The sequence below is a fragment of the Notothenia rossii genome (genome assembly GCF_949606895.1).
Source record: "Notothenia rossii genome assembly, chromosome: 7".
Classification (NCBI taxonomy): Eukaryota; Metazoa; Chordata; class Actinopteri; order Perciformes; family Nototheniidae; genus Notothenia; species Notothenia rossii.
Genome location: NC_136905.1, coordinates 77,850,146 through 77,868,691, shown reverse-complemented (window position 1 = coordinate 77,868,691; position 18,546 = coordinate 77,850,146). Strand labels below are relative to the sequence as shown.

The 18,546-nt window shown below is 39.8% G+C and overlaps 1 protein-coding gene and 1 long non-coding RNA gene across 2 annotated transcripts in view; both read left to right on the top strand.

Moving 5' to 3' along the window:
• Window positions 1-4,130, top strand: part of LOC307046603 — a 26,566-nt gene extending 22,436 nt beyond the window's left edge. Inside the window, exon 4 of the long non-coding RNA XR_013810155.1 lies at window positions 3,426-4,130. This is a non-coding gene — a long non-coding RNA (uncharacterized lncRNA). The remainder of the gene's footprint in view (window positions 1-3,425) is intronic.
• A 4,730-nt stretch (window positions 4,131-8,860) lies between these two features.
• cdc25b (cell division cycle 25B) lies at window positions 8,861-18,188 on the top strand. The gene is made up of 15 exons (XM_079641599.1): window positions 8,861-9,372; window positions 9,564-9,646; window positions 10,153-10,195; window positions 11,476-11,523; window positions 11,644-11,677; window positions 12,083-12,217; window positions 12,753-12,863; window positions 12,948-13,085; window positions 13,235-13,318; window positions 14,457-14,648; window positions 15,637-15,741; window positions 15,830-15,892; window positions 15,999-16,097; window positions 16,416-16,661; window positions 17,183-18,188. The coding sequence occupies exons 1-15, from the start codon at window positions 9,167-9,169 to the stop codon at window positions 17,321-17,323; spliced, it is 1,728 nt and encodes a 575-aa protein (XP_079497725.1). The 5' UTR covers window positions 8,861-9,166; the 3' UTR covers window positions 17,324-18,188.
• The last annotated feature ends 358 nt before the right edge of the window (window positions 18,189-18,546 follow it).

Sequence of the window (18,546 nt, the reverse complement as noted above, 5' to 3'; positions counted from 1 at the left end):
CACACACACACACACACACACACACACACACACACACACACACACACACACACACACACACACACACACACACACACACACACACACACACACACACACACACACACACCACGCCACACACGCGTGCCCGTCACTCTTATTAGCAGTCAAACAAAGGGCAAGTCTCACTTCTGCACATAAAACTCCTTTCTATCAGACACAGAGATCATTAACATAAGAAAAGCAAGCAGGTATAATAGAGAGGAAACTACTTAAGGTCGGTTTATCAGACATTAAACTTCAGACAGTTAATAATAATAAATCAAATTCACTTTATTGTTTAAATGAATTCTGAATTTGGTTTCAATTGAAACTTGAGAGTTATCTAACTGGCATTTTCCCACTGCTTGATTTTGATAAATTCAAGTAAAGTTAATCTCTTTGTCACTTTTTTTTTTACCAATTAACAGTTTCACCAGGATGTTTTTTGTACTTTAAAGTAAGTGAAGTCATGTCTCAAGGACTTATCAAACCGTAATATATTTATACTTAAAAATATGTCGCCTTAAGACCGCTTCAATATTACACTATAGTCTAGATGCCAGCATAGTGAACCCTTAAAAGTTGGGTACACAAGTTTTATGTTAGGAATGTATAGATAGGGTCCCCAGCACATAGAAACTGCCGGATGCTAATTTGCATATTTTGTGTAATTTGCACAATTGGCTTAAATTGTGTTCAGTAAAAATGAATGGCATTATACCCTATAGTTAGAAAATGGCCGGGCCGATTTTGAACGTTTTGAAGTGGGTTTGGGGGTTATTGAGGATGCTGAATCAGTTTCTGACATTTTCAGGATCAGAAAAGGCAGTTTTAACCAGAAAGTGGCAATTTTCTTACTCTTGTTGGGCTGATTTTGACTACCATGAGTAGTGTTGCAACCATTGAACCATGAAAATGTGCATCTCGACTTTGGACAATTATCTTTCAAATAAATAAGCAATCTGTCCAATCCATATGATCCAGAGCCCCTAAATCTTCCAAATCGACCTAAAAGTTATCAAGATAAGCCCATGGAATACAAATTTTGGCATTTTATGTTTAAAACTGGCATTTTTGATACTGCAAATGTCAGGAATTGACTCAGCATCCTCAATAAGCCTCAAAACCACTCCAAAACTTTCAAAATCACCACTTGTGAAAATTACACAACATATGCAAGTAGATACTAGATTAGATTAGATCTGATTTACAAATACAACGTACACAGATCCATTTTAAAACCTGTCTCTCATAACCTTATAACCCACTTTCTCATGTATCATTACATAAAAAGAAGCTTTGTTAAAGTGTGGTTCAAATATAAATAATTTATATTATAGAACGTTTATAATCCTTGACAATGCATTAAATACATTAACACTTAAAATGTCCTCCTTTTCACTTTTAATTAAATTATAACGTGTTAAAAAGTGTTTGTGTGCTACTTATAAATGCAAGATTATATAGGAGTGTTAAAATAAAGTGTTACTGGGAAGTTATTTTTTTTTTATTTCAAAAGAGAAATACTGAAAACTCAACAAAGCAAAAGTTATATATGTTATGTATCGCTTAAATCCAGACAATTTTGGTTTAAATCCTAAAACTGTGTCTCTGTGTTGAAGGAGATCTTGTGTAAAGTTGCATCGCCCCTCAGAGCTGCAGCCCCCGACCCTCACAGCCTGCATAGATTAACATCAGCTAATTAAAGGCTCTAAACTGCCGAGTATTCACACACAAATTCTCCCACTGAGCCTGTGAGTGTTTTTCAGTTCGCTGCAGCAGGAATCAACAGAGAGATACTTAACGGGCCGCTCAACACAAATTCACCAGCCCCTTTCTCACATTTGTTAATTTGAGGCAGAGCGAGCAGGGTGGAGATCCCCCTACACATGTACATCTGAAGAGAGATGAAACAACCATGGAGTTGTTTGCAGAGCTTAAAATCTACATTCATTTGGGTGGGGGGTTTGGAGGTCGTCCTGCAAGACCATTGTACCGTGTTCGATTTAAAACAGGGGATGTCATGTTGCACAATTATAATTATCCTTAGACAAAAATGTGAAAAAACTGGAGCAGATAAGCCACCGAGAGCCTAGGAACATTTTTGACTCAAACCATGTAGGACAATTAATGAAGTTTATTTGTATGCACTGATTTTTAAATTATTTGTCTTAGTAAGGCTAAACTTCTTGGCTGCTACACTGAAGTCTACATATTACATAATTGACCCAAAAGAAACATATTTGTAATAGTGCCAATACTATACCGTAAAATTACTGCATTAAAAAAAAGTTAAAGTATGTTATTATAATCAGGATAATGTACATGCAGGTGGAGTAAACATATGCACACAAATTCAGAAAAATGGCCCGTGTGAGTGGTCTGCTATTGGAACAATGTTAAATTCATTTATTCATGTATTTTAATATGTGTCTTTTCGTCATTAGACAATTATTACTCATGCATAAATTGATTAGCTACATTTTTCTGTGAAGGTATTATTTGGACAATTGTATTTAAGACTGCAACCTTTTATTATGGATTTATATACTTCACAGATATGAATGAATGTTTTTCATTTGATAAAAGAAGCCACATTTCACAAAGAGCATGCATCTAAATGGGAATTTCTCTTAATATATTATAATTTATTCAGATATGTTCAGATGTAACAAAAAGAGAGAAGACTTTTGGTTCTGGACAGTTTTTGATACTTGGGGTCATAGAAACCCAGCTGTTGTAGTTTGATATGCCTCTAGATCAGGGGTGTCCAAACTGCGGCCCGGGGGCCAAATGCGACCCGCGTGCCATTTTGAATCGGCCCTCAGCAATTATGCCGACAAATTTAACTTGTGCTTGTCTTGTACTTCTTAAATATGTTAACATATATTAAACAGTATTTATGTTTTAATAAGCCCACTTTTTTAATAAATTCAGTCCATTAAAGTTGCATTTTTTTTTCGTGACAAGCGTGAAATATACCCTTCATATTTCCTCTAATTAAAAGCAATCTGAGGCTTTTTCTTTTAAGGAATGAGCTGCCAACAAATAAAGTAAACCCTCTGGAGAGCTGTGATAGGCTGTTGTGTTTCTTAAAGCATCTTCAAGTAACAAGCATAATTGATACATTTGATTGATTTTGCTAACTTATAACTTATGAGACAATAAACCTCTACTGAGTGGCCCAGCCCTTCTTATATTTTTCTGTATGTGGCCCTCGTGAAAAAAGTTTGGACACCCTTGATCTAGATCATCACCATATCTTATGAAAATCAACTTAAAAGCCATGTCAGGATGTGTCACTGCACTCTATAAACCTCCTCCTCCTCTTTCCTCTCTTTGACCCCCACACACAGCCTCCCGTCTTCGTCCCCTCCTCATCTTTTGTCTGCCTTTCCCTCCAGAATTCCTGGCCAGAGGCTGGAGCCCGCTCCCCCTGCGCTGCCGTCCATCTGTCGGCTTCGGGCCTCCTCTACGGGCAGATGTTAGCTCCTTCTTCCCCGACCTGAGCCTGAAGGTGACGAGGGGATGGTCGGTGCTGACCTCGACCAGGGGAGAGTCTGCATTGATACCAGTGGGGACAATGAGAAGGAACAATGGTAGGGCTGAGCACCAGGGAGGTAGTGGATGACTGACCGTCTCCATGCAAACACACCACACACTATCATCTGTAGGGAGGTGGGAGAAGTGCTCAGGTCTTTAGCTTAAGTTTAATAAGTAATACCAAAGTGAAGAAATACTCCGTTCTAAGTAAAAGTTCTGTATTCTATTTTTAGTTTAGTAAAAGTAATAAAGTATTAGTATCAAGATATACTTGAAGTACCAAAACCAAAAGTGCTCATGATGCAGATAGACATTTCAATATTTGATTGCAAATTACAAGACGTATAAAGTAGCATTAAATGGAAATACTTAAGTACTGTACTTTAAAATTGTACTTGAGTTACTTTCCAACGCTAGTTAAGTGAGTGTGGCGGTGTACAGGAAGAGAATTATGTGTAGTAACAGATCATACATCGTCATTGTCTCAAATTTAAATCTAATTTCAAGATTTAAAGGTTTGTCCTTTGCACAACAGCTATAGCAATGTATTTCCTGTCAATCCATAATAATCCTCACTATACCAATCCAATAAAAAAATGTTTTGTATCAGTCTAATTCTTAATTTACGCACACACAAAAGAAAGTCAGATTCCCGATCGAAGAAACTATGCTATATTATGTGATGTAAACTTTGCATTGGTCCCCCCCTTATTTTTTGGCAACACATCTGCAAAGCCTCAGTTTACACATGCTTATCTTGAAAACCTCTAATCAGAGAAGTCTCCCGGTGGTAAACCAATCAATCCTGTGATAAAGCAAGGAAATCACTCAGACTGTATTTTTTTTTTTTTTTTTTAAGAATTGTAGCAAGAGGAATTGTTTGGTAGTAGATATTCTCCTTAAAGGTTGGATACTACTCTCTTAATTCAAGTGAAGCTACAGCCAGCAGGCAGACTATATCTAAACCAGAGTGACAACAGACAAAAACAGACATTAAATACCTACTAATACCTCAAAGTTTGAACAGTTAACACGTTATATATCCAATTTTCAAAATGTGACATACAGGAATGCAAAACAATATTTTGTTTTCTTTAATTTAAATCAAGACAGTTAACAACAACCTTTGTGATCTGGTAGTTCAAACTGAAAATGTTAAGGATAGCACGTTTGTTTGTATGGCACATTTCAAGTCAATTCAAATGTATATATGAAAAAAAACATAATAACTGAGTTAAAAATAAATACATAATATAGTCTAATGGAAAATACCTTTCAAACAGTCACAAAAAAGCCAAGAGTAAAGAAGAAACACAAGCTTAAATAGAATAATAAGACATAAGACAGGTATATTACCACCACATGTACTGTAACTATATCTTGACACTTCTTAGTATTGACTTTAATTTGTTATTATATTATTTGTTTTAATATTAGGGCTGGTTTTAATCTGGGTTGGAAGGTGCTTTATAGAATGGTACTTTACTCACAAGGGTCAGCGGGCTTAAACTAATGCCACTGTTATGGGCCACACTTTGGCCGTTGAGTGAGAGGTTTGTCTGTGCTTTTATTGAGTGTAAAACAGAGCTCACATGGGTGTTACTATAGGAAGATGCTCTTTTGTCAGAAGAACAGATCATAAATAGCTGTGAGAGAAACATATGATTACTGCTGTTGAATTAAGTTTTGAGGCATTTTTCTCGCAAGCTTTGTTTGTGCGATGTTAATGAGCTCAAGTGTGATGTCATCGGTAGGTCTCATCAGTCTGATGAGTCTGTGTTAATGGTCTGTTTGAAATAGTGTCAATGTTAATGCTGCTGCTGCAACATTTCCAGATAAGAAAAATGCAAACGCTCCAGTGAGTGAACCTTCAAAACTGCTTTTGAAGGTTCTCCCATCAGGGCCCTGAACTTCTTTTTTGAGGGTTTTCAAGATTCAAGATTCAAGGCTTTAATTGTCATTCGTACATAGCTACAGTGTAGTTATGTCCATGAAAATCTTAGGTCACAGGCTCCTCCAACAGTGCAACACAATATAACACATAAAATAGTGCAAGTAAATACAATAACATAGAATAGAAGTAGTGCCATAAGAGTCTATATACAAGTGATAAATAATGGTTCAGTTGCAAAAAGGTGAATGTTATGGATGTTCTTAGTTCAGGTGTTTAACAGTCTTATGGCCTGTGGAATGAAACTGTCCCTGAGTCTGGTGGTTTTACACCTGATACTGTTTTCTGTCAATTGTGCTGTATTGTCTGGCAACAAAAGTGGATCAAATGCAGACCGCAATTTGTGTTTGTATGTGTGTGGGTGTAACGCCCTCCCTTCCTTCGAGCAACACCCTTTTCTTACTGCTGTAAGTAGAGCTCAGGCTGTTGAGTTTCGAGGCTGTCGGTGAGGTAGAATGCATTTTGAGTTTCCCAATTACAGGTTACCACAATCCAACATACTACCTGCCTGCAGATAGACACACACTGTATGTTTAACTGAGTCACACTGTGAGATAAATACCGATACAAATGGGTTCAGTAATAATACACTACTAAATTCATGAAGCACTTTTAAAGCAGCATTTACAAAAGTGACATGTTGCCTTCTGTGTGCAGGTTTTTTGGGCTGGTTAGTAAAACTCCTTCATTTTGAAGAAAGGAAGTTTTATCTCAATTATGGTATTAACAAACTTTGATATTTAAAAAATGAAATATTGATGTCTTTATAATATAAATATATGATCATATGTTGTTGACAGATGTTAGATTATTGTTTATAAATTATTCTGGTTGTCTAAACTTTACAGAGCCAAAGCTAACATCTTCAAAAGTATATTTTAGTCAGACAATGCTCAAAAGGATTTAGCTTAAAATGATATATGACAAGAAAGAGCAGAACATCCTCTCATTTCAGAGGCTGGAATCAGAGAATAGTAAACTAGTTTAACTGTTTCTGCTTGAAAAATTAAGGAAATCATAATTTGATTATGAAAATAGTTATAGAACAATGTACTAACCTTTTCCGGTCTGCTGTGAACTAGGTTCTGTGCCCAGAATGTCTTCATAAGTAATACAATAATGAGTCAGCACACTTATTGACAGAGAAAGCAGGCAATTCAGAAAGCACAATAATAAGAGAGGGAATTAAGAGATATACGATCTGGAGTAAGGTCATTTTGTAAATGCATGAAAGAGAAATCCAAAGTAAATATTGTTGCGTACTTGTTATGTATTTTATGGAAGCACTGATAGATTTGCTACATCAACAGATTTGACTTGTTATGTGTGTCTGTTGGTGAGAGGTTGTGTGAAGAGGAAATTGTTGGCAGTGGGGAGTCGGTGCAGGTTTGGTGGGAACTGAAGGTGTCGGGAGGGTTGCGGAGGTTTTATTCAGAGTAACTGTCTCGCTCCCCCCGCTTGTCTCTTCTTTTCAGATGTAGGGTGGGGAGCCTGGAGTCACAGGCCTCAGCTCTTACCTCTGCAGGGAAGTTCATTAAACTTAATTTACATCCGTGATGCAAATCTCACAGATACTTTATCTCAACAAAGACCATTCCAGTGAACAGTGGTTCTTCCATGGGCCAGAGGTCAGCACTCCCCCCTGCTTACACCAGGTTGGCTAAAATGATACAGAAAGAGCTTCTCGTTGTTGTGCTGCCATACCTGATAAGGTATCAGATTTTAAATGGCACATAACTGCACATTCAGCATTGCAAATACAACCAGGGCTATGAGAAACCTGGACTTGTGGTGGGGGAATTTGAGCCAAATCAAACTGAGAGTAGAGAGAAAAGCTGAAGAACCACAAACATCACATAAACCTGAGGCAGAATGAGATACTTTACTGGTTACATCTGTCCGGTTTTGTTTGTTGGATTGCCTCAGCAGTCTGGTTGAACAAGTTATCAACAGGATGTTATGTTATGTTTGACTTTACAGTCATTACACATTGGTCTCTTGCTTCAGGAAAGCTTTCAAAATGGAGTCCTGAAGAGCCACACAGCATGACATGAGGGCCTTATCCAGCAATCATGCGCGTCTGTGTGGCGACAAGAAGGGCCTCAGAAACATTAAATAACTTATATATGATCTGTTACACAATTACAGAGAATATAAATGATTTGAAACCCGTCGAATTCACAAGATTCCTTTTCCATAAAATCATAGCCACATGCTAAAGATTGAAAAATACTAGAAGAAGCTGTGTGGGGTATTTGCTTCTTTGATTAAACACAAAAAATAGAGATTGATGCAGCTTCCCCTTACTGTATGCCCATAATGTTTCTCACAGCTTTCCAATCATAAAGTCAGCCAAGTTGGTATTTCACCAATCTAACAATGTAACCCCACCAGCAAACACGCATTTCTCCTACGTGATTTTAGAAAAGAGAATAATGTGTGTGCTGGTGGGGCAAAAAGGAAGTATGTTACAATGGTGAAATACTGTCTGAGTCACTTTCTGTGGGAGGTTTATGAGCTCCGCTGCTATTACCTGTATGTGAACACACAAATCACAATGTCCTGTACCTAGTGTTGCAAAGATAAAAGTATGTATTCAAATCTATCTATAGTCTGATATCTAAATCCAGCTGCTATTTAATCTTTTATGGAAAAATATTTGATTTGACTTGCATGGGTCAGGCCGTTGTGGGCAAGACAATTCACCCCAATTTGCTCCTGTGGGTTTGTCCACAGTATTCACAGTTACATGTCCAATATGTGTAATAATATGTAATGTAAAGCGCTTTGAGCACTTTGAAAAGCACTCTTATAAATGTAATGAATTATTATTATGGGTGATTAGTAAGTTAATTTATTGTCATTTATTTGGTGAAATCTTTAAAGATTTTAAACAGAAACAAAAATATATTTACATTATGTTTTAGTTTGTGGACATACAGATATGCAAGGCAGCCATTTTGTAATTCATATTTTTGTTTTTCCTCTTTAAAAATAAATAATTCTATCAGCATCCCATTCAATCCTACTCTAACAATTTCAAATACAAAAACTAAAAGCAGGTATATTTATCTTTAAAAATATACCTTTTTGAAAGCATTGGTGCATAATTAGAAACTACAGTCAGCAACGCGAGAACAAAAGATATCTGAGAAAAAATAAGGAAAATGTAAAGCGATTGTGTCACATCCTCCTTCTTCGTCCCCATCGGTGGTAGGACAACAGCGGAGACCCGTTCTGTGTACTGATTGGTCAGCTGGATGTAACAACAGCGCCGATTGGCTGAAAGATTGCCGCTCCTGAGCTTCTATTTTGAACATAAATACGAGCAGCTTCAGACTTTTTTTTCTCACAAACCAGGGGCTGTCAGAGAGGGAGTACGCCATGATGCACCTCTCTGACGCAAACAACAACTATGCAGCTGTAGTACTTTAGCAAGACCAAATCAACGCTTCACTTCAATCAGAACCATCGGATCGTATGTTTCGAAAAAATGTTTTCCTAAATTATTGCTACCTAACTTGTTAGCTTCCAGGTTAGCTTGAAGTTTGGACCGTCTTGCTAATTCGTCACTTTTCGACTCGAAATTCAAACGTAATCTACCGCAAAGCAATACCGTCTACAGGATTATTACATATTGGACAGCTAAAGATGGAGTCTGTGGATCTATTTGGCTGCACCAGTCCTGTTAACACTGTTTTGAAAAGAAGGCCCGACCCGATCCCCGGGCTTTCCTCGCCCGAGATGAGCACAAAGAACGCGCACTGCAGGGACCTGTTCTCCCCTGGACCCGCTGCTGTGCTGTCGCCTGTTACCAATTTGGCTCTGGACATGAACAATTGGGCTGGACTTGGAAGGTATTATTATTATTATTATTATTATTATTATTATTACTATTATTAAAGTATTAGGTGTTATTTCGTCTACTTGCCTACACTATGTTCAGCTTCTGTGTTTTAGAAAGCCATTGACAAAACCTTCCTAGCATGCATTGTCTGGTTTACTGTTTACATTATTATTTGTAATTCTCATCTTTTCCCATTTGCAGTTTATGTGATACCCCGAAAAGGGGAAAGCATGCAACCCTTGAAAAGATTCCCTCCTTTGCCTCTGACGTCTCATCTGATGCTGGTGAGTCCCATAAAAACCTATTGTCTGTGTTAATTGATGCTGTTAGAATGGATGCCTGAGCCAGTTGCTCCACTTAATGGTTATGTCCTTAAGATGTTGCCATGGGATTATTACTAAAAAGTGGATTTTAGTAAAGAAAAAGGCCAAACATTACCATGTTTCCCCAATTCTTAGTTTTGAAGTGATAGTTCACACAATATCTTTACATTTTGTGATGTTATTCGGACAAAACAATTGATTTTAGTTATTATTAACTTCAGGTAATTCAGATTGTGATAAATAGATTAATCACTTGTAAAAAAAAAAGAAGCTTTGTTCTGTTCAATTGCACAAATTCACTACATTTTACAAATGTAACTGCTTTACATTGGAAAATAAAATTCATATTTGCTGTTGATATGCAAAATTCCCCAGCCACAGTTCTTAATCTAAAGGTATTCCACTGGTTATTGGTGCCAGTTACAACCTGATGTTTATATTGATTTTATCTACATCTCTTCCTTCAGGCCTCGGAATGGATCCCATGGATGCTCAGGGATTGAACGACTCGTAAGTTGCCCTCTCCTTGTCTGCTCGCATCAATCAGCCTCAGAGTCGTGCCCCTCTGCCTACCCCATAACCAACCCCCCCCACCTCCTTCCACCCTCTCCTCCCTCTGCCCTGCGCTTGGTCTCAGCTGAGCCAGGCACCATTTCTCATCTGTAGGATTATTGTTTCTACCGTTGGCTTAAAGATGGCAGCTTCATTCCTTTTTTTACTAAGAAGATTAGCCGATAACGACAAGTGAGCTTAACTTTCTTCAAGTTATTAAGGGAAAAAACATAGAAGCTTTACATTTGCCTTGTTATCTTGACCAGTTTGTCAGCATACACTCACTTTGCTAATCTTGGGTGGCCCTTTATCTTAATTCTGAGTTGGGTGAGTCCCTGCAGACATCTGCCACTGTCTGATGTGCAACTTCCTTTACAGCAGCATTTGATCCTCAAGACCTCATTCACCCCTTAACAGCTGCTCAGTTGCTAGGCATATTCCAGGTTGGGGGAGGACATGCCCTGCGCTTGGGTTTAATGATAGCACCCCCTCTGGGTTTTGGCACACTCTCCCTATGCACTGTTATTTCAATAGGAATAGGGGGGCTGGAGCTTCTTCTGCGTCAGGGCCATTGAAAAGAGGGCACCCTAGAGAACAACTGCCCCCCCCCCCCCCCCCTCCGCTGGGTCTGCATTGAATGGGACACGCTCTCTCCTCGACAAACAAAGGGCTCTTGCAAATAAGAGGTCGTGGCGTAGGCTCCATCAGGCATATGGTAGATTAGAAGACCTCTGCACCACTTCTCCTGCTCTCCCTCCCCCCTTCACTCTGAGCTCTTCACTCATTTAGCATACAGGTGGGCATTACTCCATTGCAAAGACCACCTCTCTCCTCGACGCATTCACCCAACTTCCTCTTGTCCAACCGTTCCTCTCTCTTTCTCAATAGACCTCCAGCTTCTTTGTCTTTGTAGTTTATGAGCACAAGGTGTTTTTCTAACTGCCAATGAAGGCCTTTCAGCCCCTTTCCCCAGCAGGTTTGATTTCAAAGACATGTTACTTTTCCCTAGGTTGGAACTCGCTACTTGTTAATTGATTAGTTGATCAACATTCAAATGTCAGGATTATAAAAAAAACAAAAAACTATTTTCTATCATTTAATTTTACAATGTTGATAATTGTCAAATGATAGTTAATAACATTGATGGTAATTGCAGCTCTCCTATTCTCTCCTACAATATTTGTTTTATTCCATATATTTTTTGAATTCTGAATTGTCTGTTATGTTTTCTGTCACAGATTTGAATTTGAGAATAACATTCAAAAGGCGAGGAGAGTCATCAATGAGTAAGTGGCTTTCTAGTATTGAACCTATTTGAACTTTATAATCCTCAAAGTAAAACAGCCTCTGTCTGTTTTTGATTTTTATTGACTGAAATTCCTTCATCTACCTTTTTCCAATAACAGCAGGATGCCAATTCGAAGAATCAACTCTTTGCCGGTGAGTAGATTTAATATTATTTTTGCTTAAAGCCCTGCATGACTTGTGTTCATCGTGGACAGATGCTGTAAAAATACATCCTTTTTTTGTCTTAATTTGGCTGTTAGGCATTTATTTAGCCATAATATTCCCATCATAAAATAGATCTCAGAGGAATTTAGAGTAGGACAATTACACACACACACACACACACACACACACACACACACACACACACACACACACACACACACACACACAGGCCTTTTAGCCTCACTTTCATTTTGCAGCTGGGTTTGAGTGACATGACTATCTGGAGGGCAGTTTTTCATATTTAACCACTTGGAAACATCCTCAAGTGAACATCTAGCTTGTTTGCTGAGCCCTTCTCTAACTTGGCTCCCTCTCTCCCCCCCCCCAAATCAGCTCCATCTCCAGCTTTGCAGTCCACCAATGAAGAGACGGGAAACAGATTCCCACCGCTATGGAATATTCGGACAACAACCCTCCCAAATGGCTGCCTCCTCCTCTCAACGTGACAACAAGGAGAACATGCCGGAGGTCAGTGATGCTGTTTACTGTCAGTCTTCACTGAGAACACACATCGGCTGATTTGTTGCCATGGCGAAAGCATTGCATCATTTGTCTTAAAAGCTTGACCTTTACTAGCATTTCATTATGACGCTCAAAATACGTTATTCGATTAATATAAATGTTAATATCAGGTGTTTTTAAAGAGATATTTACCTGAGCACTGGAGTTTCTTTTCCCTCCTGTAAGTCAGTGAACTTATTTATTTCTTTTATAAGATAAAGCTTCAGATGAGCATTGGTTTATTCTGCCTCTTTCTATATTCTTTCGTATGTCATTTATCGTTTTTTTTGTTATTGTGCAATTAACATTTTAAGTTTATGGTTTGTACAGACAATAATTGCATGCAAAGAAATTGTGTGCAGTTCACCAACAAAATCATTAGTGGCCATTGGGTTAGTAGTGTTGGAAAGGGTTTACTCAAAAATAAGGTGCTGTCAAAAGGCTTCTTAAAAACGCTTGGATTTTTACTGAACGATGTTCCTATTTTTATTTTTTGTTACAGGAGTGCTTTGAATTTAAGAAACCCACCAAGCCGGTGTCCCGGTGTCGTGTGCGCTCCTTGAACAGCGGCCAGGCGTTCTCCCACCGCTCCGGCTCCGCTCCGGCTCTCATGGTGCGTGACTGAAAAACCGCTGTCCACATCTAGAGCACATACCAGGAGTTATAAGATGCTAACACGTGTTCTCCCCTTCTCCAGTTCTCCTCACCTCCTCCGATCCAGCAGCTTGACTTCTTTGAGTCCAGCCCCATGTTCCTGAGGCGTACCTCCACCGACTCGCCTCTCAATGACGACGAGGACGCCGGCTTCCTGGAAGCAATGGATGACAACATGGAGGTGAGGCACTTGCACACAGAGTTTCTGCTACTTAAGAAATCTACTAAACCATTGTTTTTTTCTTGGGATGTTTCATAACATCACCCTTTTTTATATTTCAGTTTTAACTTCATTAAGCTCCCAAAATACTAACTATTTGTCACCGACAGGATGAGTCCAGGATGCCGATGCCGATGGGAATGGCCTACCTGCTCACGGCCCCGCTGGTGACCGACAGTTCAGGAGAAGACTCTGTAAGTTTGTCTGCCATGTGCTCGTTAGTTTACAGTATGTCAGATAGGGCTCCAACAAACGACTCATTTGATAATCGATGAATGAAACGATGAATCGATTATTCGGATCGTTAAGGTTTTAACTGTACTACAACTTATATCGATGCTGCTTATCGATCCGGTCCTTTTAACGATAGTATTAACGGTTCTTTTGACAAGAAATAAGGTAAATTAACTAAACAAATTGTGAACAAAACTAACATTGCTTTTTATTTTAATTAAATGCATAATATTTCACATAAAAAGAAACAACAATGTTTTAACAAATGGTATTAAATAATGTGATGACAGAACTGTAAACAGAATAGCTGAAACTTTAACAAAATAAATAACTCTGTTACCTCCAATCATTAACTCATGTTTGTATAATGTAGTTAACTCTGTGTGTTGCTGCTAGCATACATAACACCTGACGTGGAAACGTTACTCGTGGACGGGGCAGAGCTGCTAAGACAGTGGAACCCGGTGCATTCCTCCGTCTGGATGTGGAGCACTTTTGCTAAATGTTTAGACAAATTGCTCGTGTTACCGCCCTTACATGCTAAACTCTTATTGCACTTTTGGTAACGAGCATTGTCCACATCGAGACGGGTAAAGTTTAACCACACCTCGGAGCGCTTAGTTCTCTCCGCCATCTCCTCCGTGTGTTGCTGCATGTAGCAGCTGCGCGTGTGTAAACTGCCCCGCCCCCTCGCACACAGACGGGGGAGAGAGATCTCGTCTGAATTGGGAAGATCGAAAATACATAATAGACGAGTTTTGTAGTCATATTGCATATTAGAAACGGAGTTGGCGATACTAAGATATCATGTTTATGTAGCAATAATACATATATGTTTAAAATGTCTCCTGTACCGATAAAAAAGAGCGATAACGTTGGAGCTTAACGGGATGTAGAACACATGTGATGACGTCACCAACGAATCGACGACTGAATTAGTTGCCAACTAATTTGGTAATCGATTAAGTCGATTAGTTGTTGCACCCTAATGAGAGCTTTGTGGGAGGAGCCTTGGATAAAGACTTCTTATTGCCAACTGTAGCTGTTGTCACAAAAAACCCTTGAGGTCTGATTCTTAACATTTGTTCTTTCCTCCAGCCTTTGATCCTCTGCCGGCCCCGCAGCCTGTTCCGCTCCCCCTCCATGCCGAGCCCCCTCCCCTCACGCCCGTGTGCGAAGCGCCCAGACTGTCCTGCAGATGACATCACGCCGGTCCGGGTGAAGAGGCGCCGCAGCGTGGCAGGAACTCAGGTCTCCCCCCTGGAACAAAACGCAGAATCACCCAGAACGGTGAGTCCTCACAAGAGCATCATCATTAACTCAAATGAATTTGAATCAGCCCAGTGTTGAGATGAGATCAACATGAACCCGGGTCATAATGTTGACAAAACATTTGATTGTGGGTAGGGATGTCCCGATCACCTTTTTTGCTCCCGATTCCGATCATTCGATTTTGACAATTTGTCGATACCAATTTTTCCCGATCTTTATGCAATGCATTAACAGGAAAAAAAGCATTCAAGTTGTCCCTTAAGGTTATTTTTTTATTTAAATTGGATATTCTATCCAACATGGATATAGCTTCTTTCTTTCACAGCAGCATTGGATCAGTTCAGTTGTGCAGCATTGGATCAAAACAAAATAAAGCTTTCAGTACTCGTTAGCTTACTGCTACAATTAGACACTGCGCCCACTCTGTTGCCAGATTTGAGAGAAATAAGCAACCAGGTCTATGAAAACAAGCCCCAAAGAAGCAACACATACATGATGTTCTGTCATTTGAAACCAAAACTAAGGCCTCAGGATGACTTTAAGACTTGAACATGGTCATTTTTGTTTTGTAACATTGAAAAAGAAAAAAATATATATATATATCCCGATCCCCGATTTTTTTTCTTCCGATCTTTTGAAAATCACGTCATCAGATCCGATCCCCGATCACGTCATCGGATCGGGACATCTCTAATTGTGGGTCAGTAGTCGGCAAATGACTGGAAAATGCAACAGCATGCTGTATTTTTGGCACTATGCGTTTAACACACTATGTCATGTTGACTTTATTTTTGGGCATGCATTTTGAATAAGTATTGCTGATGCTCCAACAGGAATAAGTAGGCCCGCCTGCTCTGTAGTAAACTCTCTTTCCCCTGACCCTCCGCCTCCTCAGTGGAGAAACACTTGCTGAGGCCGACTGGCTTTTGTTTCCATCTTTACAGACAATCTTTAATTGGCTAGTTTTCTCCATGGCTGCCCCTAAATGTTTCCTCCTCCTCTTCAGGGCTGCTCTCTGCTCCAGAGGTCCAAGTCTTGCTGCCAGACGAATATCGAGAAGCTGCTGGACGGCGACGACACCTCTAATGATCTAATAGGAGATTTCACCAAGGTGATGAACTTACCGCTGTGTTCCTTCCACTGATAACTTAGTGGTGTGGAATCACTCGTCTAATCCAATTTCTTATTTTGTCTTTCAGTCTTTTGTGCTTCCCACAGTGGAAGGCAAACATCAAGACCTCAAGTACATCACCCCAGACACGGTGAGCACTCGGGGAAAACTATCATAGTGTTTTCTATCTAGTTAAAAGTGATTGCCATGTGTCAACACTTTTTAAAATATTAACTTGTGTTCTCTGTGTCCTTCAGATGGTGTCGGCTCTCTCCAGTCAATTTAATCATCTAGTGGAGCGCGTCATCGTCATGGACTGCCGCTACCCCTACGAGTTTGAGGGGGGACACATAAAGGTGAGCGACGATCTCAAAACATTTTTTAAAACAACAAGCTTGACTTGGAAATACTTCCATTTCATGAGTTTTCTTTCAAGTAATAGTTTTTTTTTTTTTTTTTAAATTGGAGTTTCAGCCTTTCAGAAAAAAATCTAAATGTATTCAGTGTCGCATTTCCTCACCACACACATTTAAATGACATATATAGCTCACTGTGTTAATTACATGTCAGAATATCTGTTTTGACTCTCTTTGTCTGACACTGAGTCTTTGTGCCTCCCTGTCGCTTCTCGTGCTCTATAAATTGAACGGTTGGTTTTGTCTCTTCTCATCCAGGAAGCTCTGAACCTCCACCAGGAGATTCAGGTGGAGGACTACCTCCTGAAAACGCCTATCGTCCCGTCCTCCCCGGACAAACGCGTCGTCGTCATCTTCCACTGCGAGTTCTCGTCGGAGCGCGGCCCTCGAATGTGTCGCTTCGTCAGGGAGCGAGACCGCGCCGCCAACGAGTATCCAAACCTCCACTACCCCGAGCTCTACATCCTGAAGGGCGGATACAAAGACTTCTTCCCTCATTACCAGGTCACTTCCTGCTCTACGTTGCTCTGAAGCTCACAGTTTGTCTAACACTCGAGCTTGATGATAAATCCATCTCACCACAGGGTCCAGCCAGTAGCTTTTCAAGAAATGTTAAATTATTTTGCGGAGGGGGGGGGGGGAGAACCACGGTCACATTACTTCACGTCTTCACAACTGAGCTAAAGAGACTAATGTTGGCAACCGCTGTTTTTATGACGCGTGGAAGCTACAAACGTTCCCTTTTGGGTTATTTACTGACGTATTTTAGTCATAGAACTTTTCATAAAACGTTTAAATCTCTTAAGCTTTTTGTTAACCAAAGACCTAATGTTAGGCTCTCTCAAAAAATACGTGGCCTAATGGAGCCAGAAGGGCTAAAACTCAAATCCCAGTTTAAAAAGTAGTTCCTTGAATTGTGATGTTTGTTGTGAAGTCAGATCTGAACTGTCACTGTTGAGCATTTAGTGAGCACTTCTCCCGCACAGTGACGGCTGAATGTAACCGTTCCTCCTCTTCCTCTGCAGGCACAGTGTGAACCTCAGGCCTACAGGCCGATGCACCACGAGGACTTCAAGGAGGACCTGAGGAAGTTTCGCCTGAAAAGCCGCACCTGGGCCGGTGAGCGCAGCAAGAGAGACATGTACAGCCGCCTGAAGAAGCTGTGAGCGCCTCCTAAGAAACACACTGCCCCCCCATCAATATACAATGCCCCCCCCCCCCCCCCCCCCCCCAACCAGGAAATACCTTTTTAGGGACTGTGCCAACAGAAGGGTCCCATTTTCCCTGTAACTCTAGCAAAGTTAGTTATTTATGCAAATGTAAAGAGGGGAAAGACGTGACCTAAAGCTGAGGGGCACTGCACAGATTTCACTGAGACGCAATGCGATCGTTTTTAATAACCACTCGGACCTACTGCCTGTTTTTAAAATGTTTTTATTATTTTGCTGCCTTTTGCGGCACAACTTGCAATAACACAACCCACACTGCATAGACTAAAGTTCTCCAGGCTCCTCACTGGATTTTTTTTTTTTTTGTCATGTCCCACTTTATCGTAGCACTTAATTTAAATAACTTGAAATGGTGAGGTGCTTTTTTTGAATACTCCTTTTTGATATAAAAATATTTTCTGAATTGTGTCTACCCCCATTTATATTGACTGCCTAAAGAATGCCTTTCTCTAGGCGTCCTAAAATGCAAATTTGATATTTTTGACAACTTGTACAGATTGAATGCAGAGTTTTTCCTTTTTTCTTTCCTTTTCGGATCATTTGTTCTCTGTCAGAAGATACCAAAGCAAACACACTACCTGTTAACTTCGCAGTGACATTTACCTGATGCTGCAGGCCAGCAAGTGATAGGAGTTCTTGATCTAAGATCCTTCTTTGTTTTGCTTTGATTCCTTTTACATTTCCAGAGATTAAAATGTCTTCCACTCAGCAGAGCTAAAGAGGATTTATTATGCACTGGCTGGAAGATTTTGGTACAGGCTTGTGGGGGAGCTGCTGAAATAAAAGCCAATGTGTGTTCAAACGTGACGTCAAGTTTATTTTTCTAATGGAGCTTCCCTCTTGTGCTGTGAATATACTCGTGGGGCAGACACACAATATTGACTAACAACTATTTTAACTTCCTAACGTTACAATGAGGAATATGTTTTCATACTATGACACGATGGCTTTAGCCTGCTAGCTTTTTGCTGAAATACCATAATGCAATTGTTAACTTGGTCTACTAATTTATTCAGTAACTATTTTTGAAAAGGACCTGTATGGATTATGCTACATTTGAGGTTAATATTTGAATGTTGTACCTCTACTGTGACATGTTCACATGCTTTAATGCTTCAGCACCTCTTTTCACCCTCTGTCTGAAACCAGAGCGTCTGCTC